General features: G+C 45.0%; 2 protein-coding genes across 13 annotated transcripts in view; one reads left to right on the top strand and one right to left on the bottom strand.

Moving 5' to 3' along the window:
• The window catches only part of CASP7 (caspase 7), a 51,013-nt gene extending 37,414 nt beyond the window's left edge, over positions 1-13,599 (bottom strand). For 2 of the 7 annotated variants that reach the window (XM_052660737.1, XM_052660739.1), the window contains exons 1-3: positions 4,441-4,518; positions 1,353-1,577; positions 984-1,027 (exon numbers count right to left, since the gene is read on the bottom strand). In XM_052660737.1, coding sequence (XP_052516697.1) covers positions 984-1,027; positions 1,353-1,479 — 171 coding nt within the window. In that variant the 5' untranslated portion in view covers positions 1,480-1,577; positions 4,441-4,518. Of the gene's footprint in view, positions 1-983; positions 1,028-1,352; positions 1,578-3,431; positions 3,486-4,440; positions 4,519-12,657; positions 12,713-13,551 lie in introns of those variants that run through there. The other 5 variants (XM_052660740.1, XM_052660738.1, XM_052660743.1 and 2 more) reach the window with 5 other exon arrangements.
• A 301-nt stretch (positions 13,600-13,900) lies between these two features.
• Positions 13,901-27,614, top strand: part of NRAP (nebulin related anchoring protein) — a 75,678-nt gene continuing 61,964 nt past the window's right edge. For 2 of the 6 annotated variants that reach the window (XM_052660724.1, XM_052660722.1), the window contains exons 1-9: positions 13,901-14,164; positions 14,465-14,559; positions 15,116-15,203; positions 19,429-19,533; positions 20,864-20,968; positions 22,779-22,883; positions 23,582-23,686; positions 24,662-24,769; positions 25,064-25,168. In XM_052660724.1, coding sequence (XP_052516684.1) covers positions 14,093-14,164; positions 14,465-14,559; positions 15,116-15,203; positions 19,429-19,533; positions 20,864-20,968; positions 22,779-22,883; positions 23,582-23,686; positions 24,662-24,769; positions 25,064-25,168 — 888 coding nt within the window. In that variant the 5' untranslated portion in view covers positions 13,901-14,092. The remainder of the gene's footprint in view (positions 14,165-14,464; positions 14,560-15,115; positions 15,204-19,428; positions 19,534-20,863; positions 20,969-22,778; positions 22,884-23,581; positions 23,687-24,661; positions 24,770-25,063; positions 25,169-27,614) is intronic. The other 4 variants (XM_052660720.1, XM_052660721.1, XM_052660719.1 and 1 more) reach the window with 3 other exon arrangements.

Genomic DNA, 27,614 nt, shown 5'->3' with positions numbered 1-27,614 from the left:
TTCTTCTAAACCAAGTCCTGGGTCCTTTCCTGTAAAGGGCATGGCCTTTTGTAACAAAGCGAAACCTCCCCAGACTCTGATTCAGCGATCGTGGGGTCACAGGTGGCAGCTGCAGGTCTGTACTCCTATCAGTCTCACCCCCAGAAGTTTTCACCCAGTTGGAAAATAAGAAGGCATCTATCTGACTGTGCCCCAGAGCACAAGCAATGACTTTTGGAGGGGGCTGAAGGAATCTACATGTGGGGAGGCGTCCAAGATGGCAAAGCACTGACCCTGTAGCCCTGAGTAGTATTATCCTATCACCTTCCAACTTATTTAGGGGTCAGCTGGGCAGTGAGAAGTGACAGGGAGAGTGAGTTTCATGACCAGATCCCTACAAAGACAGTGAGAAGTCTGATGGCCATCTTGCTCCTCAACACATAATGAACACCCCACCATAGACACCAAACTGTTTCCGATTGGGAGGCAGTTAAGATTTTTCAGATTAGGACCCAAACCGTTTCTCAAAAACAGAAATAACCCATATCCAGAGGAAATTAATGTTAAGTATAGACATGTCAGAGAAGGCAATGGCACCCCACTCCAGTACTCTTGTCTGGAAAATCCCATGGATGGAGGAGCCTGGTGGGCTGCAGTCCGTGGGGTTACTAAGAGTCGGGCACGACTGAGTGACTTCACTTTCACTTTTCACTTTCATGCATTGGAGAAGGAAATGGCAACCCACTCCAGTATTCTTGCCTGGAGAATCCCAGGGACAGGGGAGCCTGGTGGGCTGCCGTCTATGTGGTCGCACAGAGTCGGACACAACTGAAGCGACTTAGCAGCAGCAGCAGCAGCATAGACATGTAGAAAACACACAATCATTTTTATTTCATCTCCTTCACACACTTAGTTACTTGTGGATCATTATTAGTAAAGCAAGGAGATATTCTCAAAATTAACAAGTTAATGTTATACAAAATCCACCAGAAAAAGACAGATACCTTTGACATGTGGTGTTGAAGCCTTAAGTCTTTTGTCCTAGAGACTGTCAAACAGAGTGAAGTCAGAAAGAATCGTGTATTAATGCTAAGGCTAATCTTAAAGGATGAACCTAGGATGTATGATGATAAAACAATGCGACCATTATATAGACCATTATATCTATGTATAAATATATAGATACAAGTTCCTGGAAGTTCAATGCACCAGGTGCGTTCTAGGAGTCCGGGAGACACCTGACCTTGGCCCTGCCTTGCTGAGAGACAGGCATTGACACATAGCATGAACGTTGACAACCATGATCAGGGCCACCTGTGGTCAGAGCAAGGACCTGACCAAGCCCCAAAGGAATTAGGGAGGGTTCTCTTGACCTGGTATTTCCGGTGGTTCAGACGGTGAAGAGAGTGCAGGAGACCCGGGTTCATTCCCTGAGTTGGGACGATCCCCTGGAGAAAGAAATGGCAACCCACTGCAGTATGCTCGCCTGAAGAATCCCATGGACCGAAGAGCCTGGCAGACTATAGTCCTTGGGGTTGCAAAGAGTTGGACACGACTGAGCAAATAACACTTTCACACTTTCACTCTTGACCTGAGGTCTGAAAAGCGGAAGCAGAGAGGGTGGAAGTGAGGGAGGCATTGAAATGCATACCCATCAAGCACCCAACACGCTCCATCGACAGAGGGAAGCAACATAAACCCCTCATCCCTCCCTGACACTTGAAAGGGGCTTTAGACGTAAGTGACAGGCTGATTTCCACAGCTCAGAGGTAGGAAGATCTCCAGAGTTTTCTTTGCAAACACTAAGCCAGGAAGGTCTTCTGTTTGAAACCTATAGCGTTTTTCTGGGCTGAGGCCGAACACTGTCTAGGGGGCCACTGAGAGACCCTTCTAACAACATTTAGAACGTGTCTTAAACGAGGCAGTGTGCTGGAGCTTCATTCTTGTATCTGTAAGGCTAAACATTCAGTGACTGTCTTATTCCTCTGAGGCTGGCCTTAATTTCCGGTTGAAGTAAAGTTCACCCAGAATGAGAGTGGTGACCGAGTGGGGTGCCTGCTCTTGGTTCCATCATTTCAGTTAAGCCAAGGCTTGGTGTTGACCTTTTGTTTATGCTTCTCTTTGAAGCCCAAGATAATCCAGGCCTATCTCAGTTGGCTATGACTGGAGAGAGCATGTCTGGAGTCATTTTCTTGTATTCATTCCCGCTGTAAGGCTAAGGCTGCAAAGACCAGTCAGTCATTTGGGGGAATATATAGCTTATTCAATGGTCAAACATATCTATCTTCTTTTTAATAAATTAATATTTAATATACATACAGCATTAGCAATGCCAGGCACTCAGTTATTATTATTACTCTTACTATTATCCACTAGGACTCTTATTTGTTGCTTGAGAAGTTATCTTAATCATCATGTTTTTTCTGTCTCAGTCATAGAAAAGTGCCAGGTATACAACAGGCACTCAATAAATATTTCTTCATTAACGTCACAACTGAAATGTACTTAAACATTTTAAATCCTTCAGGGCCCTGACTAAATTGTTGACATGGGACAGACAACGGAATCAAAGGGACTCAGGAAGGTGGCTGAGAGCCTAGTCACAGTGAACTGCAAGCCAGGTATGTAAATCAGCACCTCCACCTATATTAGCCATGGGACCTTGAACAAAGTTCTGGAGGAGGGCATGGCAACCCACTCCAGTATTCTTGCCTAGAGAATCCCATGGACACAAAAGCCTGGCAGGCTATGCTCCATAGGATTGCAAAGAGTCAGACACGACTGAAGCCACTTAGCACAGATGCACGCACTTGAACAAAGTACTCAATGTCTCCACGCCTCAGTTCCTCATCTGTAAAATGGGAAAACAGTGATGCCTAAGTCACACATGGCTATGAGGATGAATGGAACAATGCATGTAAGATGCTAAATGTTCTAATTTCACGGTGTCTAAATGTTCAATAAATACTCCCTATTATCACCACTGTCTGGAGAACTCAAGACTATGACAACACTCTCTTGTCAACTCTCACTGGTATTTAAAAAGAATCGAAACATGTATATGCATGGCTGAGTCTGTTTACTGTTCACCTGAAACTATCACAACATTGTTAATTGGCTATACCCCAATACAAAATGTTTTCGTGTCAAAAAAAATTTTTTTTAATTAAAAAAGAAAGAATGCTACAAAGCATGAAAAAAAATCACATTAATATTTTAAATAGCTTTTGTGAAGACTGAAAAAAAGTTACCCTAGTGATTATTTCTACACACGTTTAAGTGACTCATACATATGTGGTAAGAAATCATTTCCCAGCTATTATCTGAATTTTATTGCAGCTGTTTCCCCTGAAAAGTGACATAATACAACTTGTGCCTCACCCTAGCCCCAGTGAAGACAATTTTTCTAAAAGGCTCAAAGAGAAGGCACCCAGAGTGCCTCCACCGCTCACCTCCAGCACCTGTGCAGGGGAGAGGGGAGTGGTTTCTGCTGGGCCCTGAAGCACTCTACTGTCCCCTGATGCTCACAGCACTGCCAGGAAGCTGGAGCCTATTACAGAAGAAACTTTGGTTTTTTCAGAGAGGTTAAAAAACCTGCCCAAAGCCACACAGCTAACAGGAAGCAGAAGTGGACTATGAAACCAGGCAGTGGCTGGCGACCTGGATGGCCATCAGGCTATAAGACCCTAAAGGAATAAAATGGCCTGTAAGTAAACAAAGGTTAGGGCCACGTCCTTGGCCAGCCCAGGAGTTCAAGGGAAAAGGCCCGGGGATTACTCAGAATCACTCACAAATAATTTTACTGCCCCATAAAAGGCAAACTTGCATACAAGGGTGAAAGGTTGCAGACGGAGAGTCCTGCCTTTCTCCACTTCCTCAAGGAATCAAGAGCTCCGCAGGATGACAGCGGCTTAAGTTTACCTGTAGTGTGCTAAGCCCAGACAGCGGCACTGCTGTGCACGGCAATCCCCTCATTCACCCTCCCGGCCCACCACCATATCCGTTTCACAGACAGGCACAGAAAGGGTCAAGGCCCCACAGCTGACAGGCCGGACGCTGGGACTGGAACCCTGGGCTGTCAGACACGGGACCCTGTGTTAGCCAGACGAGAGAACAAACCCCTCCCGCCCTCCCAGGTAGCCCCCTTCTTCCCTTCCAGATACCCCTCTCCCGCCCTCCCAGGTCCATCCCTCTTTCTTTTCCGAATCCCGAATAGCACCGAGTGTCCCGAGCCCGGGGACTAGAAGGGAAGGGAGGGCAAACTGAGCGAAGTAGGTGATACTGAGGGTGGGGAGAGCCTTCTTTCCCAAGTTTTACTGCTTTGCCCGAAGGGACCCGGCCCCCGACGAACGCGCTCGGAACAACACCGAGAGGGCAGCCGGGCGGGAAGGGAGGAAAGCGGGAGAAGGAAGGGCGGCGGCCCACGAGAGAGACCCAGACGGAGACGGGGGCCGAAGTTACCGTTCCCACGGCGACCGGACGGCCGGAGATGGCGTACGCCTCCGTCACTCCGCTGCGAGGGTCTGCGGCCGCTTGAACGAAATCGAAACTAAGAGCGACAGCGTAACCGGGGGAGGAGTCGCCCGGGGCTGGACCCGGACCAGGCGGGGCTGCGGGCGCCGCCTCCGACTCCGGACTCCGCGGTCCATACCGTCGGCCGCGCGCAGGAACCCGCGCCTCCGCGCGCCCTATCGGGGAGAGCGCACCTAGCCGCGCTGGCCGAGCGTCGCGCGCGCAGTTCCCGGAGGGCGCCCGGGGCAAAGCTGGAGAGCGTGCTGGGTAAAGTTTGCAGAGCTCTAAAGGGGTCCCGCCGCCGCGCGCGCCGTTCCCCCGAGAAATGTTTGCAGAATCGATCGCGCTCCCAGTGACCGGAAGAGCGCGCTCCGCAAATCCGCCGCACGCAGTGTCCCCAGCCGCGCTGAACTGAGAGCGCGCCCGGCCGATTTCCCGGGCGCCGGATCATGGGGCGCTCGTCAGAGTCCCCGCTCCTGCCCTTTCGCTGCTGCCCTCGGTCTACAGCTCGACTTCGGCCTCCGCATCAGCCCCGGGACCCAGTTCCCAAAGCCCGAAGGCTGCTGCCCAGCCAGATCCTGACCCCACTGTGTGCGGGTCGGTCCCTTGGGGGACTGGGCGCCCGCATCTGCACGAGTTTACCGAGGGCAGGCGGTGGGAGCCGCCGTGGTCTTCAGCTCCCAAAACTTGGTTACACTCCGCGGCGCGCCTTTCTGCAGAGCGCGTTCCCACAGCCCAACACCTCCTGCTGGCCTGGCTGTAGCTCCAGAATCATTCCTGGACTGTCTACTGAGCGCCACCACGTGTCAGCCACTGGGTGCGTGCGTGCCTGCTGAGTCGCTCAGTTGTGTCCGACTCTTTGCCACCGCATGAACTAACCCGCCGGGCTCCTGTGTCTATGGTATTCTGCAGGCAAAGATCCCGGTTCGGGTTCCCATTTCGTCCTCTAGGGGGGGATCTTCCCGACCCAGGGATCTAACCCCCGTGTCTTTTGTCTTCTGCGTTGGTTAGCCATGTTCTTAACCACTAGTGCCAGCTGGGAAGCCCAGCCACCGGGTGTGTGGCCCTAAGGTAGTCTAATACGGGAGAGACATTGTAGTTGCCCCAATACCACTTCACCCCTCACCCACGCGTGCCCCCACATTTGTCTTTCTTCAACCTGGAGACTCCAGCGGAGGCCTTCAAGGCCTTGCTCTCCAAGACTTCTCACCGGACTGGCTAATGAACACAGGCGCCCTGACGTGTAAATAGCGGAGGAGAAATTACAGTTTTCTTCACACCAGAGACATTTGCTATGAAACTATCAACACCTTGAGTGAAAGGAGTGAATCTTCAGGATGTGACGTCAGGCAAGAACGGGCATCTCCTCTTTGCTCTCCTCTGGGCCTGAGACCTCAATATCCTCCATAAAATCTCACCAGGTAAGGACACTTTCTTGGTTTAAGAAACACTGGCCCCAGGCAAGTGTAAGTGAATAATGATAATTTAATAAGTTCTGCCAGAATCCTGAATCCATGACTATTTTAAACAAGCCATTATACTGTTTACACTATGGCTGTGCTATACTGAACGTCTGTGCACTCGTCCCCCAATTCATATGTCCCCCAATTCATCCCCAAAGTGATGAGGTTAGGAGGTGGGGCCGTTGGGAGGTGCTTAAATCTTGAAAGTGTAACCCTCTGGCAGGTGCCTTTGTAAAGCTGGCCAGACAGAGCTTCCTGGCCTTTGCCAAGTGAGGACACAGAGAGAAGTTGCAGTCTGTAACCCAAAGAAGGCTTTGACTAGAACCCAACCATGCTGGCACTCTGTTCTCGACCTTCTAGCCTCCAGTACTGTGAGGAATAAATTTCTGTTGTTCGTAAGCTTTTCAGCCTGTCGTATTTTGTTACGGCAACTGCAACAGACTAAGACAGGCTGTCCTATTCTTTCTTGAATCCCCATATTTCTGAAATGTCAGGGCCAACCAAGTCATTGGATACCCAAAGATAAAATACTTTTTGAAGGAATTCAATTGTCAATCACTTGAGAAATGAAAAATTGTTTAGTAAGGCAAATACGTTACTCTTTAATTAATCTGATTTATACAATTAAGTTTTTGCAAGTTATTCCTGAAATACGATAAAACAGTGATAGATGTGGAGGAGGCTTCACAACTAATCCCTCTGCTCATATTATAGATAAAGAATCTGAGGTTCAGGGAGGTTGCCCACATCACAAGCTTGCTAGTGACAGAACCAGGATGCTTATAAAAATAATAAATTTTCCATCCACAAGAATTATGTCATAATTATATTATGCAATTATTAAAACGTGTTGCACACAGGAATTCATTGCTGGCTCAGATAGAAAGATGATTTGAAGCGACACTTCCCTTTTTTCAGTTCTATAGTGTGGTCTGATGTGGCAACTCTGAAAGTGTTGCTCCAAGGCTGGATTATCACAGCACCAACAAATACAACTACAGATATGTGAAAGGAAAGAAACAGTTAGAAATTTTTCCTTCTCTGGTGAGACAGCAAAAGAGACACAGATGTAAAGAACAGTCTTTAGGACTCTGTGGGAGAAGGCAAGGGTGGGATGATTTGAGAGAATAGCATTGAAACATGTATATTATCATATGTGAAATAGATCTCCAGTCCAGGTTTGATGCATGAGACAGGGTGCTCAGGGCTGGTGCACTGGGATGACCCTGAGGGATGGGATGGGGAGGGAGGAAGGAGGGGGGTTGAGAATGGGGAACACATGTATACCCATGGCTGACATGTCAATGTACAGCAAAAACCACTACAATATTGTAAAGTAATTAGCCTCCAATTAAAATTAATTAATTAAAAATTGACATTTAAAAAACTAAAAAAAAATTTTCCCTCTCTGATAACTGTATTGACCTGTTAGATCCAAATGCTATTTTCTTCTAACTGTATTTCCTGTGTTTCTCCAGCTTTGGACCATGTCACTGTTTCCTGCTTCCTTTCCAAATTCACACGATTAGAGCTAAGTCTTTCTCTTCACCCCAGAAAAATCCCAAACTCCATTATTCAGAAGTCTTTAGAAGAGCTGACCTCATGGGTGCTCCTGGGTTGATCCCTCTGGACTTTGCCTCTGGCCCTCTGCTCTAGTCACTGGGATGCAGCTGCGAATCCTGCTGAGCTCAACAATCCCACCCTCATCCTACTGGGTACCACACCTCCATGGGGTGCAATCAGTGATTGCTTCTCTTGCTGTTCACAGGACAGCTCAGACCAGGCTATGACTTCGTACAGGACACCACTGAAGGATAATCCCTTGAGTAACAGAAATGCCCGTCTTAGGACTCACAGGCCCAAGCCCAGACTCTGGCTGAGGCACCAGCAGGCTTCTGCAAAGGGGGAGAGGGGTGGGTCAGGGTTCAGGCTGAATTCCCTGACAAGAATAATTGATGCTATTAACCACTGCCTCTAAGCATTCCGTTCTGTGAAAATGGAACTGGGTCTTTTAAGTAATTTTCCTTTGCCTGTGGTCCTATGTTCAGCTTTGCCAGTTTGGGACAGTAGAGAAAGATTGTTGTTGTTATCCAGTTGTCAAGTCATGTCCGACTGTTTGCAAGCCCATGGACTGCAAAACACCAGGCTTCCCTGTCCCTCACCTCTCCCAGAATTTGCCCAAGTTCATGTCTGTTGAATTGGTGATGCCATGCAACCAGTGATGCCATCCCTTCCTGGATCACTGCCTTGTCGTGGTGAAGGGGCTTGTGTAACTCCGTGAAGCTATGAGTTGTAATGTGCAGGGCCACCCAGGACAGACGGGTCATAGTGGGAAGTTCTAACAAAACGTGATCCGTTGGAGGAGGGAATGCAAACCACCCCAGTATACTTGCAGTGAGAACCCCATGAACTGTATAAAAAGGCGAAAAGAGAGAGACTGCAGGAGGTAGAGGTTTTGTTCCTTGGTCCTGGTGTGTCTGGCATACTTTTGAGGAATCGGGCTCCTACAGAAGGGGTGCACACTTTCTAGGTTCCCATCACACACCTGGCTTCCCCAGCGCCCAGCTGGGCCTGCTGGGCACCAGTACCTGGCAATTAGCAACTTCTGGCACCCCCTTCAGGTGTCCTTCCATTGAGATACTTCCCCATGAACAGCTCTCTCTGGCACTAGAGGGTAGATTTCCAGAAAGTTCTAGAGAACAGATCGCTAGCAAGTTCCACTGGCACAGTCCACTAATAACTTCTCTGCATCTAGTAAGCCATTAACATGCTCTGTCCAATAAAGTTTGGATCACAGCCCTGGGGTGGGAAGAAGGTGCAGGGGGCTCTTCCTTAGGCCCTCTAGGGGTAATGGCAAGTTGTTGTCATTCAAAGTCGCTCAGTTGTGTCCAACTCTTTGTGATTGCAGCCTGCCAGGCTTCCCTGTCCTTCACCATCTGAAACTCATGAGCTTGAGTCAAACTCGTGTTTGCTCAAACTCATACCCCTTGAGTCGGTGATCCCATCCAACCAACTTGTCCTCTGTTGTCCCCTTCTCCTGCCTTCAATATTTCCCAGCATCCGGGTCTTTTCTAATGAATTGGCTCTTCGCATCAGGTGGCCAGAGTATTGGAGCTTCAGCTTTAACCTCAGTCCTTCCAGTGAATATTCAGGATTGATTTCCTTTAGGATTGACTGATTTGACCTCTTTGCAGTCCAAGGGACTTAACGGCAAGTTATGTTGTGTTATATTATTGGGCTTCCCTAGTGGCTCAGAGGGTTAAGAATCTGCCTGCAGTTCAGACCCGGGTTCAATCCCTGGGTTGGGAAGATCCCCTGGAGAAGGGCATTACAACCCACTCCAGTATTCTTGCCTAGAGAATTCCATGGACAGAGGAGCCTGATGGGCTATATGGAATGAATTGTTTTTCTTGCCTCCAAATTCATAGGTTGAAATCAACTCTGCCTCTGTTTAACCCCATGTGATCACCCCCAGGCACCTGAAAACACCAAGGGATGAGGGTGAGAGTGCGGTTGGAGTTCTGACCTGGGAAAGCCTGACAGCTAGAGGCAAGCCCTTGCTTCTTGAATTCTCCACCCCAAGTGTTGGTCACGTGTTGCATAGTGCAGAGAAGAGGAAGGAGGGAACAGAATTGACACCAGCAGCCGGAAAAGAAGACCGTGGGAGTTCATGGTGTATTTCATGTAAATGCTTTCTTTCCCCATTCTCACAGTTAGTTTCCTTGAGTGACTGATGTTGCGGTACCCTATGCATATCTCCTTGGCTCATCAATAACTCCCAAGTGTGGCACCAGGACCCCCTTAAGTTCCTGCAGCATCATCCCCCTGCTTCTATGCCTCTGGGCTTTCTCTGAAGCTGTAGAAGTCTGTTCAGCTTGTGCAGACAGGTGTACTCTAGAGGTGGAGGGAGTTAATGCCCCTGAGATGCAGCCAATGGGAGATGAGAGTTGGGTGGATAAGTATCCCAGCCTCTGTCCTTCAGTGGGATGGTCTGGGGAAACATTCTACACAATGCCTCAGAGGATCCCTAACAATATTGAGCCTCAGTTGCCCACAATGGTAATTAGCTCAGGATGCGCCCTTTATTGACTCTTCTTTCTCTGCTCACTCACCTCAGACCCTCATTCTTACCTTGTGAGATCATCTCCCAGATATATCACCTGCAGCCAAATCCTCACCTCACGCTCTGCTCTTGGGAGAAGCTAAAGTGAGGTAGGCACGCACACCCCCCACCGCAGGAGGAACAAGCCCAGCCTAACCAGAGTGGCAATGACAGACTGGAGGCTTGATAGCTTTCTTTTTACTTCTCTTTGGTCATCTCTTCATACTCTCAAAACCATTTTACATCCATGGCCCTGCAGGGCATTGGAAATGGTTCAGAGCTAGGAGGAATTACCTCATATTCTCAATGACAGAACCAGGGTTGAAAAAGATCTTGGCTGGCTGAAGCAATGGGGCTGCCATCAATAGGATGCCATTTAAAAGAGACAAGTGCTATGGTAAGCTGAAAAAAAATTGATTGTTCATGTACTGAACATGATAGTCACTAATGTGAAATGAAATGTGGGCTTTTCCATTGATTGCAATCTCCCTGGGAGTCAAGACTTGAAAAAAATAGAAGCAATATGGGACACTGTTGACAAGCATCTAGGTCAGAGGTTAACAAGCCTCTACTTGCCCTGACTCTGGCTCACCACCACCAAGCCCAAGTCCTGGACTTTCTACTGATTGGCCGACATATCACACACCTCTCAGGAGCCTCTTTCCATCCACTTAGGCTCACCTGTCTTACGACTTCTGCCAGTCCAGCCTTGGCAGTGGCAGCTAGCTCTATGTTGGTTTAGCCAACAGTGTCTTTGATCTGCTGTTGCCCTTGCCTTTTCCCCTGTTGCTATTGAGGCATAGGATGCTGTGGGATTCCCTGGGCACATACACAGCATGGATGTATAAGGGAGTTAGCACCTAGTGGGGCCAGACATTAGTCAGTGGTGGGCAGGACCGGCAGGTACTTCCTTCCCGCTTCCTTCCTCTAGCAGACATTCCTGAGTAGCAGTGGCTTATGTGGCCTCTTGGAAGGTAGAGACCAAGAGATCCAATGTCCAAAGCTTCTGTGGGAAATGATGTTGACTCTCCCCCTCCACTTCCTGCCTTCTTACTTCCGCCCCCTGGATCACACTTCTGAATAAAGTTTTCACATGGAAGCCTTTGCCCCAGGTTCTATTTTGTGGGGAATCCAGACTAACACATGTTGTCTGAACCGATCCCAGGGGCCAGAAGAGCACCCTTATTCATTGGCTAAGATGTGGAGGATCTGATGTAATCGCTGTCAGGAAAGGGAGGGGCTCTGCCTGATGTGAGAGGGTTAGGATGCACACAGGGAAGGCCATCCACAAGGTGTGTAAAGCAGATGAGGGCTGTGTGTCTCTGGCCCCAGCAATGCATGTTCATTTTAGGTCTTTAAACTGTCCCACTTCCAATTCTACGGGGTTGTTTCTTCTCACAATTTCTGATACATAATAAGCACCTTTCAAAAGCAGAAGTGATGGTACAAGTCAGATTTAGCATCTTGCGTTTGGGTCATCCTTGTTTTCACGACTTATAGCAGTGATGCAATCACGGCCTTAGAGAAGCGTTAGGTCATTTTTCTTTAAAGGAAATCTGGCTGCGATTCCGCATCCCTCTGGATTGGGGCAGAGTTCTTTCTCAGTGATCATTGAGGCTTCCAGCCCGTGTCCAGGTATAGCTGGAGAAATCCCACCCAGAGCAAAATATTTGGGGAAACTGGAGGTCTTTTTGTAAAAGGTCTTTATTTGGCCGGGTCTTAGTTGTGGCACACGAAATCTTTGTTGCAGCATCTTTAGTTGCGGCATGTGGACACTTAGTTGTGGGATGTGGGATCTAGTTCCCCGACCAGGGGTCGAACCCAGACCCCCTGCTTTGGGAGCGCAGAGTCTTAGCCACTGGACCACGAGGGAAGTCCCTAACCTGAAGGTATATAGTTCTTTGCCTTTACTGTTTCCTTTTGTTCAGGCCGTGTTTTATCACATTTCTGCCTGAGCCCCTACTCAGAGTCTCCTTCTGGTGCTGAGAGGGCAGCTCTGTGCCTGCTCTTTCTGGGGAACCTAATGGCACCCTCTCCTAAGCGTCATGGGGGCGCTGTTCTTCACCTGCTCTGTGGCCTCCTCCTCCTCGTGGTTCTCCCGTCACAACACAGAAGCACTACTGAGTTCTCTCTGTCTTACCCGAGGTCCCCCCAGCAGTTTCCTCAGAGCCTTCTCTTGAGGTGGACAGTCACCAATTGGTAGCCTGCTGAATAAGTACTGCCCATGACCCTGTTTTATTGTTTTATTCCCAGGGTTTTGCAAAAAAGGGAATTTCGGGTGTAGATGCAGATAGCTGGCTTTTCTGGAAAAGTCAGAATATTTGTCCCTGCTGGCTACTGATTCCCTCATCACAAGTTGGCTGGGGTGGAGAGGTGGTTCAGATGGGGCCTGTGACCTATGGCTTCACCTCTTTCCCTGTAGGCATGTTGGCATCAGTGTTGATTTCTTTAATTTGATAAATATTTGTTGAGCACATTTTCTGTATCAGACCTTGTTCTCGGCATTGGGGATACAGAAAGGACGATATGGACCAAGGACCCTATTTTGATGAAATATCTTGATGGAGGAGACAGATAATTTTTAAAAACAGATATACTTACATTTAAGGTGTCAGGTGGTGGTAATTGCTGTGAAGAACATAAAGCAGGAAGAGGGCTGTCGAAGAAAGACAGTGAGCTGAGGGGTGGGGACAAGTGTGTTGCCATTTTTTGTAAGCTGTTTCTGGAAGGTCTGTATTCTGTGACATTTAGGCAATGAGGGGCTTCACAAAGCCAAGAAAAGAAAGGTTGTCTTCATGCTGTTCCCTTCAAGCCTGGGAGTCAAGGGACTAAGCAACACCTGGATGGCAAGGACTTTTTGGAACCGCCTAAGATAACAGAGGTCAACACTCAAAGAGTTCTCATCTGCCCTTATTTTTGCATCCTTGCAGAAGCTAAACATGAATTGATATCTTAATAAATTTTCTGTCCTACTCTTACAAACATTTTAATCTATTTAAAAACATTTCATCAAAGTATAGTTGGTTTACAATATTGTGTTAATTTCTGCTATACAGCAAAGTGACTCAGTTATACATACATATATTCTTTTTCATATTCTTTTCCATTATGGTTTGTCACAGGGTATTGAATATAGTTACCTGTGCCATACATACCGTAGGATCCTGTTGTTTATCCATCCTATCTATGACAGTTTGCCTCTGCTAATCCCAAGCTCCCAAGCCTTCCCACCCCCATCCAGCTCTCCCTTGGCAACCGCAAGTCTGTTCTCTGTGTGTGAGTCATTTTTGTTTCAGGTACATTGATTTGTGTCATGTTTTAGATTCCCCATATAATTGATATCATATGGGATTTGTCTTTCTCTGTCTGACTTACTTTCAGTCATCTCTAGGTCCATGCATGTTCCTATAAATAGCCTTATTTCATTCTTTTTTATGGTTGGGTGATAGTAAACATTTTTAAGAGATAAGGCTAAATTTCAAATATGGTATTTACCCTCTATGGAGTGAGTAAATCCTTTTCCATCTTCTTTGGAGGGGTGAGTTGGACCTTCTGCTTTAGTCACAGGCTTCATAGAGCAAGCTTTTCTCATCTAGTCGTTGTATGAGGGTGTGGGGTGTGCCTTTGGCTTCTTTTCTTGGGTTATGATCACAGCTAGTGTTAAACTACTGCACGCTGCCTGATCATACACAAGGATTTGGTCATCCACATAAACATGATGCTGTTGTGAGTTCACTTTTCTATTTAGAGAAACATGTCAGCTAGAAATACCTCCACCTTATTACCCAGACGCATGCGTGCCGAGCAAGTCTCCAAAATAGCCCTTTGAGTAAGTGGCAGCTTTAAAAACCGTCCAGCCGCCGACTTCAAACCAGAAGTTCAGCAGAGGAGAGTGGAAGTTGGATACTGAATGGTCAAGGGGCCCAGAGGAATTTAATAGGAGTCAGGATTTTGGAGACTTGGACGACCAGACAGCGGCTTCTCTTTGGATTTCTTGCCTGTTACCGGTCTTGGTCTTCTCTCTTCAGACTTCACAATGAATGTGCAGGCTTGCTCTAGGTGTGGGTACGGAGTGTACCCTGCTGAGAAGGTCAACTGTCTAGACCAGGTCAGTAGACATTTCCTGGCCTTTGCAAATTGTCACAAACTTGGGAAATGTATCTTGTTACATATGGACATGTGCGTTTTTTTGAGCCACCAAGATATGATGTTTTCCCCACTTTTCTTCAGTTCTACCAATTTCTAGCTACATCTCTTGTATTGTCTCAAAAATTTGTAGCCGAGTATGAGTTTTATCACCATTTTATCCCTAAAGCTCTTTTTTTTTTTTTTTTGCCCTGAAATATGTAAGATTCCTGAGAGTGAAAGAAAAGGTAATTTTGCTCAATCTTTTCTATTTGGTTTCTAGATATGGCACAAAGCTTGTTTTCACTGTGAAGTTTGCAAGATGATGCTATCAGTGAATAACTTTGTGAGTCACCAGAAAAAGCCATACTGTCACGCGTAAGTGTTTGACGCCCCTGCCCACCACCTCCTGAATTATATATATATAATTTTAATAAGTAACCAACCAGAGGTTCAAATCGCACACTCCAGGGTTAAATCCAAGAACCCAAGAAATGTCTTCTCAAAAGTTTTTACTTACATACAGTCATTAAAGAGATCTGACACAGGATTTTATGCAATGGACAGAAAGTTGAAAATTTCAAATCTCTTACAAGTGAAAGACAAAATCTATCCTTTATAACCCCATGTCAAATTATTAAAGATTGTGCAGAACAGTATAATTTCTGTGGATATGCAGAAAGCTTTAAAATGTTTTCTTTTAAATCATTTCAGGTAAATAATTTCCAGTTAAATTTGGTGTTTGCGTTAAATAGGTTGAATTTATTTGATTTGCTTTTCTTTCTTTACGACTCATTGCCTGGAGACTCTTAAATTTAATTATTACGTCTTATGTTTTTTTGATGTAAAAAAGTGACTCTTCCTTTAAGAATAGTCACTCAGTCATCTTGGATAAAGTACATTTCTAATTCTGATTTATATCTACTTTTTGTAGCCATAACCCCAAGAACAACACTTTTACAAGTGTCTATTACACTCCATTAAATCTAAATGTGCAGAAACCTCCAGAGGCCATTTGTGGGGTAAGTTACTTAATTTTAAATTTCAAAATAGTGTTTAAAGAAAATTTCTTAGCTCAGGCATTTCTTAGGTTTTTAAGTGTCTCTGTAAATATGGAGAAAATGGGTAGGTTTACATCTAGGCAGAAAATGGGCAGGTTTACACCTAGGCATGTTTAAGTAACAAATATTGCTATTTGTCCTACCACAACATAGAAGCCCATCCAGGATAATCCAGCTTGAATATCTGAGGATCTTGTATCCATTTTAATCTCCTAGTGTCTGTCAGCTCTGTGCACATTGATACAGCAGGCCATACATACACCAGGTGCTTAATACATAAAACAAATTATATGTAGTTGGAAAATACTACAAAGCCCTTTCTTTCCCCATTATATTTGGGTACAAACATGGAAACCTCTAGTTCCACACTCTTAAATCTCTCTGCATTTGGTAGTATTTAAGATCTCTTTCCCCATGGGTAGGGGTAGGTCAGAGAGATTTTGATCTGGAACTAATGTTTGGGTAGGCCAGGAGGCCATATTGATTAACCAACCTGTTTTGAAAAACTAACAGTAGAGTTTTGTCAGATAACTATTGATTGAACGCTTGCATTTATTAAAATGATGAATCATTTCACTTGCCTCCCCCAGGCCCCATAGCAAGTTGTTTTATGTGATGGAACTAGCAGCTTTCTAAAATTAGAGAATGACACAGGAGGTGGAAGGCTCTCTAGTAATCTGCCTTCCTCATGTTACCTCACCCTATCCTGACTCTCCTGCCTGCCCAGGCCACGTCCTCCTCAAGAAGATGGTTTAGCTTGAGCTTATCCTTGTCATGGCTTTCTACATATAATTGCCAACTAGCTTATTTCACTAAGTGCTTTGCTCCAATTGTGAGTTTATTATTTTTTTAACAAGTTTAGGTAACATTTACTGTGTAATTGCTTAACTAATTTAATACATTACAATCCAATAAAGTAAATACTATTATTATCCCATTCTACTGGTGAGGAAACTGAAGCTTGGAGAGTTGTTCATATATCTATCATTGACTTCTAACAGTTGAGAAGCCTGAAGAATTCACGAGCCATCCATTACTGAGAAGGCTGATTCTTTTAGGATTTTGCTTTCATCCGTTTTTGCTTGTTTGTGTGGGTTTTGTTGTTTGTTTTTGTCTCTTAATGTCTAACACAGAATTGACAGTACTGAATTTAACTCTCAGTTCGACAGAGTGCCAGGCACTTTGCAAGGCCCTTTTTCTGTATAATCTCACTTATTCTTCACAAAAACCCTCTGCAGTATTCTATTACAGTTGGGGAGGCTGAGGCTCACAGAAGTTAAGTAACTTGCCCAGTTTTACCCGGCCAGTTGAATGGATACAAATCCGGATATCTATCGCTCTAGGACCCCTATCCTAAACTGCTCAGCCAGCCTCCTCCCACGTCCCTAGGAGGTGGCAAAATCTTACAACAGATCAGGCAGTACTTCCCTTCCTTTGAAGTGGTGGTGAGTTCACTTTTTGTAACTTGTGTGACAGGCCGGACCTGGAGCGAGATTATCGCAGGTTCTATTTCCAGCCACAGGCAGTGACGTGAGCTTCCCAGGAAGCCTGTGTGTGTGTGTTAGTTCACATCTGTGTGAATATGTGTGTATGTGTGTAAATATGTGTGTTTGCATATGGGGAGTGTATATATGTGTGTATGTAGGTGTGACTATGTGTGCATGTGTATACATGTGTGTATACATGGTGTATATACATGTGCGTGTATACACGAATGTGTATATACATGCCTGTGTGCACATTTGTGTGTGTGTGTGGTCTGTGTATATGTGTATATGTGTGTTATCTCTGTGTGTATATGGTGGATGCGTGTTTACATGCATGTGTACATACTTGAATGTGTGTGTGCATGCATATGTGTGCATACGTGTACACACACATGTGCGTCTCTCTGTGTATGCATATATGTGTGTACGTGTGCACGTGTGCGTGTGCCTGTGTACAGAACAACTGGCTGCTGAGACCCCTTTCTCCTCCTTTCCCACCAGGGGAAAAATCAAGTGGACACTCATGTCCCTTCTAGGCCCCAGATCTTACAACCCCCCTGGGGAACGTGGTGTATTGCATCCTTACTCCCTTTTCTTCTCTGGGAGACTTTGCCAATTGAATAAAAAACAGATTCATAGTGCACGTGCTAAAATTAAAAAAGCAAAGAAAGGGATTCTTCAGTTACAGCGATGAAGGTGAAATGGCATTTGAAGCTGGTCAACATTTTTCTGTTTTTTTAAATATGACTCTTTGAAAAATAAATACATAAATAAATATTTACTAAGACAGAATTTCCTGTTTGGTAGGTGTGAATGGAACTTTTAGCAGAATAGAACATCTAGATTCTCTCCTATTCAGAGAATGAACTTTAGCCCTTAATGCTTCCTTATTCCACAAATAACATTTATGGCTGTTTTCCTCTTCCTATTTCCTCCGAATAGTCATGAGCCCTGTGAAAGGTCTCTAGGGAGGCAGGCACCGCCCCCGCCCCCACCACCCTGCTGCCTATACTGTGGGAGAAGGGCAGAAAATACAGATTCCTGTGGACTTTGGTCACGTGATTCTGATTCCTTTAGTCAGTGGCTCTAAAGGAGGGCGATTTTGCCCCCTAGGGGATATTTGGTGACATCTGAGGGACTTTTTCTGGTCAAAACTGGGAAGGTAAGAATACTGGTGACATCTGGTGGATAGAGACCACCCATCTTGCTCAGCATCCTACCATGAGCTAGACAGACCACCCCCAATAAGAAATAAACTGGCCCCAAATGTCAGTGGAGCTGCTTACAAGAAACTTTGCCATGAGTTTATGTAGTGTTCAAGGTAACTTCTCAATAGCCAAGTGAAAAGGCATGTAAAGATCCCTCAATTTATGTACTTATACACATGTTAGTGCTGCATTAAGGAAGCCCAGACAAAGTGCCCTTGACAGGGAACTAGAATTCCCGGGTTCTAAACCTGGCTTTGCTCACCTGCTGAATGATCTCAGTAAGTTCACTTCTCTTCTCTGAGCTTCTTTCCTCATCTGTAAAATTAATGATTTAGATTTCAACTTGTTTAAGTTGCAGATTTCTGGGCTCCATCTTGGATCTCAAGCATTATGATATCTGGGTTTGAACCTAAGCCCTGATATTTTCTTTTGTGGTTAGTTGTTCTTATGTTCTCCTTAAGAAATCTTTGCCTATTCTGAAATCATGAAAATATGGTTAGATGTCAGTTCTCTTCAAATTGATTGACACAGTCAGTGCAGTCCCAGCCAAAACTCTGGTGTTGTTCATAAAAATAGACAAACTGATTCTAAAATTGATATGAACATACAGTGATTCTAGAATGGCCAAGAAATCTTGAAGAACAAAATCAAAGGACTTAGGTTACCAGGTTTTTAGGCTCCTCTGTCCATGAAATTTTCCAGGCAAGAATACTGAAGTGGGTTGCCATTCCCTTCTCCAGAGGATCTTCCCCATCCAAGGATCGAACCCAGGTCTCCTACGTGGCAGGTGGATTCTTTACCATCTGAGCCACCAGGGTGCCTCTTGTGGTTGTTAACTCGGTGTAGTATTGGCACTACTGTAGAACTGACAGCTCAGTGGAAAACAATACCAGGTCAAGAAGTAGAGGTGCACACATGTGGTCACCTGAGTTACAACAAAGTCACCGCTGCAATTCAGTGCAGCAAGAATCATCTTTAAATAAATGGTACCTGAGTGACTGGACACTTTACGTAGAAGAAATGGACCTTGACACCTACCTCATACCTATACATAAACATTAACACAAGGTGTGTTACGGATCAAGATGTGAAAGGCGGAATCATAAAGCATGTTCTCCTACACCTCATGAATTTGAGGAGCCAGCATTGAACAAGCTCCCCGAGTGTTAGGAACCACTGCTTTCACGTCTGGTGTTTTCTAAGCTGAATACTTGGTACTGTGTGATGAGCTTGTAGAGACATTGTCTTTTTATTAGCGCTGCACAATAGAGCTTTGCACACAGTAGGTGCTATCCACGTGCCACTTGGCTGATAGTACAGATGAAGCCGGTGGTGACACTTGACAGTGCAGTGTGGCTTGTCATACAGTTACAAAGCTCTGCAGTTGAGACATAGGATCCGCTCCCCCACCACCCCCAATTTACTTCTGTATTGTTTGTTACCTTGCTCGTTTCTAATGGAAACATTACTGACGACATCTTCACTGTGCAGATCGGTGGCCAGGAGGATGGTGAACGGTTTAAGTCGGTTTTTCACTGGGACATGAAATCCAAGGATGAGGCCGCCGCACCTAACAGGCAACCACTGGTGGATGAGGTGAGGCGAGAGTTAGAAACAGGTTTGGAAGCAGAGAAAAGAATGACACGTTGTGCAGATGACATGTGTAGTCAGCATTACTTTGCGAGGGAATTAGTTAAGCTTTCTTCTATCCATCTTGTCATTCCAGCTGTCTACAGAAGACCTCCATGGTCTGTTTCCCACATTCTCACGATACTTGGTATTTCCAGACAAACTTTCAGACAAAAGTTTTGACAACCTGTATCTTGTTTTTTTCTATTTAAACTTTCCTGATTGCGAGTATAGTTGAGCGTATTTTCACATATGAGTGATCTGACTTTTCAGATCGCCAAAGGATGGTTTTACCCAACCTGTCCAACTTGCTGTACCTCCAGCCCACTTGGCTCCCTATCTCTTCCCCCTAGTTCCAGTCAAATCCATTTCCTCATGGTCTTTCACATGAAGTCTATCATTGCCCTCATGCTTTTACTCATGGCAGTCCCCACTCTTAGAATTTATTCAACATGTGTGTGGGTTTTTGGGGTTTTTTTTGCCTTTTTAAAATCAGCATGTGTGTATGGAGTATTATATGCCAAGCACTATTCCAGGCTGCTGGAATACATCCGTGCACAAAACAGATGAAAATCTCTGCCTTCATGGAACAGACCTCCTTGAGCAGATGCTTTTTCTTGCCTCTCTGTATCATCTGGTAACCGACCTCATCCCTGGAGGTCCAGCTCAAATTCCTGTCCAAATCAGGGGGCCTCACATGGAGATTCGTTTTTGAAAACTCTCACTGTGTTTATCTTCAATACAGTACATATAATCACCAAACATTTTCTAATCACTGTTCCATATGTTAGTTTTATCTCCCTAGAGAAACCACACATATCTTAAAAGAGGAACTTTGTCTTCTTCTTTTTTGATTTTCTTTTCCTAGTGTTAATTGCTTAATCTAGCGCTTGGCACACAACAGGTAGCAGATTTTTGGGGGCTGGCTGAATAATGCTGATTAAGCTCAGATAGATGGCCTGTTCACATCAACTCCCCACTGCCCCATCTTAGTGCAATAATGTGCAAAAAATGTTAAGTTACATTTGGAACTCTGCTATGGTATCAGTCAGTCTCTGAAATTTTTGGTTATTTAGGAGATTAGGTTATTTTCTAGTTTGGAAAAAATGAACATTCTGGTTAGCTGAGACCTGCCATGTATTAGGAGGAGTTTATCGTTTTTAGAGAATTTCTGTTTTTTCTATCTTATGTTGACGATGTGGGTGAGCGTTGCTGGGAGGGTGAGGTAGGTAGGGTGATCTTACCAAGCAAGTGTGTGGGCTGTGTGTCTGTATGCTTTTGTATTTCTCCTCTCCAGAGAGCCTATTGGAGTGGATACAGGGAAGGGAATGCCTGGTGCCCAGGAGCTCTGCCAGACCCTGAAATCGTAAGGATGGTGGAGGCACGAAAGTCACTGGGTGAGGTAAGGGCCTTAGAAAATTACTTTAGCAGTTAGCTTGAATGTTCATTAAGATTGTGATAGAATACTGGCCCTCCCCCAAACATTCCCATGTCCTAGTCCCTGGAACCTATGAATATGCTACTATGCATGGCCAAAGGTATGATGAAGATAGGGATTTTTTTTTTTTACCTGAAGTATAGCTGATTTGCTTCCCAGGTAGCTCAGTGGTAAAGAATCCACCTGTCAATGCAGGAGAGGCTGGAGACAGGGAGACACGGATTTGATCCTTGGGTTGGGAAATTCCCCTGGAGGAGGAAATGGCAACCCACTGCAGTCTTCTGGCCTGGAAAATCCCATGGACAGAGGAGCCTGGTGGGCTGCAGTCCACTGGGTTGCAAAGAGTTGGACACGACCGAACAACGGAACAAACGTACATATAGTTGATTTACAGTCTTGTGTGAGTTTCTGACGTGCAGCAGAGTGATTCCGTTATATGTATACATACATATGCACATATATTCTCTTTCATGTTCTTTTCATTATGATTAATTACAAGATAATGAATATAGTTCCCTGTGCTATCCAGTGGGACCTTGTTGTTTATTTTACACGTAGTGGTTTGTATTTGCTAAACTCAAGCTCCTGATTAAGGTAAGGATCTCCTGATAGGAAGATTATCCTGGATGATTAACGTGGACCAAATGTGATCACAGGGGTGCTTATAAGGAGGGAGGCAGGAGAGTCAGAGTCAGAGAAAAGATGATGTGACAACAGAAGCAGAGGTCGAAGCTGTTTGGGGCTGTAAACCCAGAACTGTGGACAGCCCCTTGAAGCTGGAAAAGGCAAAGAAATGGATTTCCTGCCAGAGCCTGCAGAATCAGACCTGATGCCCTATTTTAGATTTTGGACCTGTGGCACCGTAAGAGAGATCTTAGTAGGTTTTCATCGTAGGAAAGACAATTTTACCCCAGGTTATGGAATTCCTTAATGATTTGCATGCTGTATCCTCCAGTCCTCTCCCTAAACCCAGGGCACCTTGTCCTTTGAAGAAACCACTTTGGAACATATTGTTAGTCCTGAGTAACTTTTCTTTAGCACATGGAAAGAAAGCAGCTGAAGCACAGTTGCTAAGGTGCTGTGTTTTGTTAGGAGAGTAGACTAGCAGAGATATTCAGAAGTAAGGAGGAGAAAAGAACAGATATTTCACTCCCAGGGCTGTAGAAATGTCTGGTGGTGGTTTAGTCGTTAAGTTGTGTCCAACTCTGCGACCCTATGGACTGTAGAGCCCGCCATGGACTGTGGGCCCATGGACTGAGGAGCCTGCCAGGCTTCTCAGTCCATAAGGACTTTCCAGGCAAGAATACTGGAGTGGGTTGCCATTTCCTTCTCCAGGGGATCTTCCTGACCCAGGGATCTAACGCGGGTGCCCTGCATTGCAGGCAGATTCTTTACCGATTGAGCCACCAGGGAAGCCCAGAACTGTGTCTAGTGGATGAGTTGTGGAAAGCTGTCCTGCGTAATAATTGCTGCATTAGCTTACAAGCCTTTGAGTCAAGGGGCCTCCCTTGGGTTGTGCCAGGTTTCACAGAGTTTAATATAAACATTGAAGGGGAAACTCTTTGACCTGGGAAATATGATTTCTTCATCCTTGGAGGTGTTAATTTAAATCACCAAGTGAATAATTTTCAAATTTATTCCAGGAGACCAAAATATTTTCCTAGTACCATATACATCCAGTTGCATCAGTTCTGATGATGCTTGCTATTGCAGTTTTATTCATTCTCATTGGAGATCCTCTTGGTTCTCATGCTGACATTGGTCTGACCAACAGGAGTATCCAGAGGACTGTGAGCAACAGAGAGGCAAAGGGAGTTTTCCAGCCATGATCACACCTGCTTATCAAAGGGCCAAGATCGCCAACCAGCTGGCCAGCCAAGTGAGTGTCTTAGTGCTTGCTCACTGTTGATTACACTAATTTTTGTCATTAGCGAATCCCTGGGATTCAGGTAAAATCCAACAGGAGAGCTCTTTGGGGGCAGTAGGTACCCTGAGTATGACATTACGAAGAAGACTGTGTTCTTATCTTTTCTGTATCAGTCATTCTCTATGCCTGTGCTTCCTCTATCAATGAAGAGAAGACCATGTCACTCACCCTGAAACTGAACCAAATAATTTTTCGAGGTTAAGCATCAAGAACACTGATTTTTATTAAGAGGATGGCAGATCCTACTGAAGAACAGCATAGCTGGTTGATTTAGAGCTCAGATTCTGGAGCCAGCTATATTGGGATTTGAATCCTGGCTCTCTTGCTTCGTAACTGTGGGACCCTGCACGAATTACTTAACCTCTCTTTACCCCAGTTGCTCATCTGTAAAATGGGGAAAATCATAGTCCTGCCTCATGTGATTGTTCTGGAGACAAATGGATATTTGTTCAAGTTTAGCAGTTCCTGGCACTCTCTTGGACTGAACACATGTGCGTGTTTTTGGAGAGGAGCCCATAAAGGAAGCCAGAAAGACTTGCCATAGGTTTGCCTTGAGTGTTGCCCAATTGTGTAGCTTCAGGACAGCTGCAGGGAGAGGTCCTACAAAGGCTGCTGGGTGTGTCCTTGACCCCGTGCTGTCTCTTTGCCAGGTGGAGTACAAGAGAGGGCATGATGAGCGCATCTCCAGGTTCAGCACAGTGGCGGATACCCCTGAGCTGCTCCGGGCCAAGGCTGGGGGACAGCTTCAAAGTGATGTAAGAAATGATAGAAGCCAGGGACTTCCCTGGCCATCTAGTGGTTGGGACTCCATGCTTCCACTGCAGGGGGGCCTGGGTTCAATCCCTGGTCTGCGAACTAGGATCTCCCATACCATTTGTGGGTTAGTCTCTCAGTCATGTCTGACTCTTTGCAACCACGCGGATTGCTGCCCTCCAGGCTTCTCTGTCCATGGAATTTCCCCAGGCAAGAATACTGGGGTGGGTTGCCATTCCCTTCTCCAGAGGATCTTCCCAACCCAGGGATCGAACCCAGGTCTCCCACATTGCAGGCAGATTCTTTACTGTCTGAGCCACCAGGGAAGTCTGTGGAGTCCCATGCCATGTGGAGTGGCCAAAAAGAAAAGAAAGCAATGATGGTGGCCAGACGCTGTGATTCTTCTTTAAGGTTCCCCACTCTTTCCTAACATGGAGAAGGGTGGTCAGGTCAGATTCAGCAGCTAGCACAGACCACATGAAAACTCTTCCTTAGAAAAGTTTACGCGGTATGAATAACAAACCAGATATTTCTGATTAACCTGAAAGAATTCTTTCCTTGTCACTGCAAATTATAGACTAGAACTTCCAAAGAATTTGTACCATTTGCCTTTTCGATTCCAGTTGCTCCACAGCATAGTAAGATGGAAAACTTAGTGTTGTTCTGATTGGGAAGCTTAAGCACGAATCCAGGTTCAGCTTAACGAGTGGCTTCCGCTTGCCTTGGTTGGCCTGCAGCAGGTGCTCACAAGTATGTGTTGAATTGTGCCTTGAGCATCTCCATGTATCAGACACTGAGCTGGGTGTTGGGAATAAAATGGTAAATAAGAGTCCATCAGGCGCTAAACCTACTACATTGCCTAAGAGATCTGATGGAGATGTGCAAGTGTTATGGGAGCCCTTAGCGGATCTTCTCGCTCAGACTGCCTGGTAGATGGTGGGATTGTGGTATATGATTCAAAATATTTCTTTTTCCAGGTGAGATGCACAGAGGCCTATGAACAGCAGAGAGGGAAAGGCAGTTTTCCTGCTATGATCACACCTGCTTATCAGATAGCCAAAAGGGCCAACGAGCTGGCAAGCGATGTAAGTGTCTCGGGCAATGTTGCCACGTGAGGGGAGGAGTCAGAAAGTTACCCACAACTGGCAAGTCCAGCTTCCTGCCTTCTTTTGTGTGCACTGTGGATCCAAGAAGGAACTTTCCTTCAGAGTTTTCAGTCAGTTTTACTAGAGCAATGATCAGGCCCTTTTATGTCTAAGACACACTCCCTAGACTTGGGCAGAAAAAGAACATTCCGTAGACGTTCATTTTGACTCTTCTAACCCATGTGCATAAGAGGATAAATTTACCAGGTGTATCCTTCTCTCCCCTCCAAATAGGTGAGATACCATCAACAATATCAAAGAGAAATGAAGGGAATGGCTGGCCCTGCTGCTGGAGCTGAGGGCCCATTGCCAAAGGATTACATGGACCAGTATGGCCAGGTATGTGATAAAGTGACTTCCTGGAAGACTACCCATTTGGACGGCCAGTTCTCAGTTTGGCAACCCTCTAGCCCATGACACAACCTGGGACAGTTTAATCAGGGGTTGGGCTGTCGTTTATACTTGCCCTGTTTATAGAAAGTGGATTTCAAAGCCAGAAAGTAGCAGGCAAACAATTACCCAGGTTTCAACTTGACTCACTTAGGAAAATAAATTCTAAGTACTTTATCTTTCCTTTAAAAAAAAAAAACAAAACTAAAGGACCTATATCAGAATGGTGTTTGCTAGAAATAAAGCATCCTCATCTATTCATTGAAGAAAAATCCTGAGGACTCAGACTGGCTGTGTTTAGCCTGTCACTGTGTAGTAGCACCAAAGGGATCAATGCATGTCTTGAAAAATATTTTGCTGAGTAGCAGGATTCTTTTTCTTAGAAAGTGAATTTCTTATCTAGGTTGCCAGATAAAGCAATATGCCAGAGGTTAAAAAAAAAAAAAAAAAGCATATTGCTTTATGCCTCTTTTTCTCAATTTCATTTCTTCAATAAACTACATCTTGACAAGATGTAAAAAGACTGAGTGACAATTACAAGCTAATTTCATTTGCACATCCCTTTGTATTTTCTGGCACTAGACAGCTGTTGTAAGGGGAAAATGGAACATTATTTTTTCATGGTTGTAAGTAAAGAATGTTGGAAGACCAAATATGTGTACTGGAAGAGTACATTCAATTGGGCTTAGTTGATTTTTTTTTTCTTAATTTGACAGTTGTTTAAAATTTTTGGCACTGAGTAGACTTTACAACACATGTGACTTATTTGACATATATAATTTACAAAAGGAAACAAATAACTGATTTCTCTTCTTCAGAAAACCGAGTTGTTTATCAGTTCAGTTCAGTTCAGTTGCTCAGTCATGTCTGACTCTTTGCAACCCCATGAACCGCAGCACGCCAGGCCTCCCTGTCCATCACCAACTCCCGGAGTTTATGCAAACTCATGTCCATTGAGTTGATGATGCCGTCTAACCATGTCATCCTCTGTCATCCCCTTCTCCTCCTGCCTTCAGTCTTTCCTGACTATTGGGGGGTATATTCATGTGAAACTTTGAATGAATATAAAGATAGGTTTTGGTCCCTTTGCAAATATCTATCTGAACACAAATGTCTGATTTTGAATTTATAAGGCCATTTTATTAAATTCCATAATAATTGTTAGTCAAATGGTCTCCAGTGCTTAAAGCTCAATGAAAATATTTTTTTAATAATTGTATTTATTTATTTCTTTTTGGCTGTGCTGAGTCTTTGTTGCTGTTCAGGCTTTTCTCTCTCTAGTTGCAGTGTGCGTGCTTCTCACTGCAGCCATCTCCCTTGTTGTGGAGAACAGGCTCTAGGGCATGCAGCTTCAGTAGTAGCGGCACGTGGGCTCTAGAGCAAAGGCTCAATAGTTGTCACGCGTGGGCTTACTTGCTTTGCGGCATGTGGGATGTTCCTGAATCAGGGACTGAACTCATGTCTCCTGCATTGACAGGCAGATTCCTTACGACTGAGCCCCCAGGGAAACCCCAAAATATGTTTTTATTCATTTTATGTTGTAAATATGTTGCTCAGATGCTCTGGACAACTTTTCAAAGTCAGTTTTAAAAATACTTGGCTTCCATATTCAGCAGAAAATATTTTGTTCTATATTTGGGCCGTCCTATCTACCACTGTTATTACATACATATAATTTCTTATGTGTATCTAGGCCTTTCTATACACAGTGATGAAACATAACTTCCTAGTGCCAGAGTGGAGCCTTGATTATTAGGGCATTTTGATTGAAGTTTCCAATCTGGCTCTGCTGGTAAAAATTCATCTGCCAATGCAGGAGATGTAAGAGACGTGGGTTCAATCCCTGGATTGGGAAGATCCCTTGGAATAGGAAATGGCACCCCAGTCCAGTGAACTTGCCTGGAAAATTCCATGGGCAGGGGAGCCTGGTGGGCTACAGTCCATGGGGCTGCAAAGTGTCGGGTATAACTGAGCGACCGAGCACACAGCACATGGAATCGGGATAATAACAGATATAAGAATCAAAGTGGGTCTGGTTTGATAGCACCACCAGCAGCTGCCGGTCAAGAGGACTCCATCCCCTGTGGTATTTCACTGATTTACGTGACATGTCAGGCTGAGAGTACGGGGCAGTGAGAGAGAAACAGGCAGTCAGATGAACTATAAATATCTGTAATGCCTAAACGACAAAGCAGTTCACTCTTTTTAATGCATATTTTTTAGGTTAATGGACTTTACCATGTAATCTATTATTTGTAACTAGTCATCTTCCCAATAGGATTAAGTGTCTCAAAAACATTTACATAGTAAAAAAAAAATTTACATGCACAACATATATTCATATAAACAGAGACGTTAAAATAAAGCTGCAAACCAACTCCAAATCATAAAGCAG

Source organism: Budorcas taxicolor, chromosome 23 (genome assembly GCF_023091745.1).
Source record: "Budorcas taxicolor isolate Tak-1 chromosome 23, Takin1.1, whole genome shotgun sequence".
NCBI classification, from domain to species: domain Eukaryota; kingdom Metazoa; phylum Chordata; class Mammalia; order Artiodactyla; family Bovidae; genus Budorcas; species Budorcas taxicolor.
The sequence above is the reverse complement of the archived record's forward strand: the minus strand, read 5'-3'. Positions and strand labels throughout refer to the sequence as shown.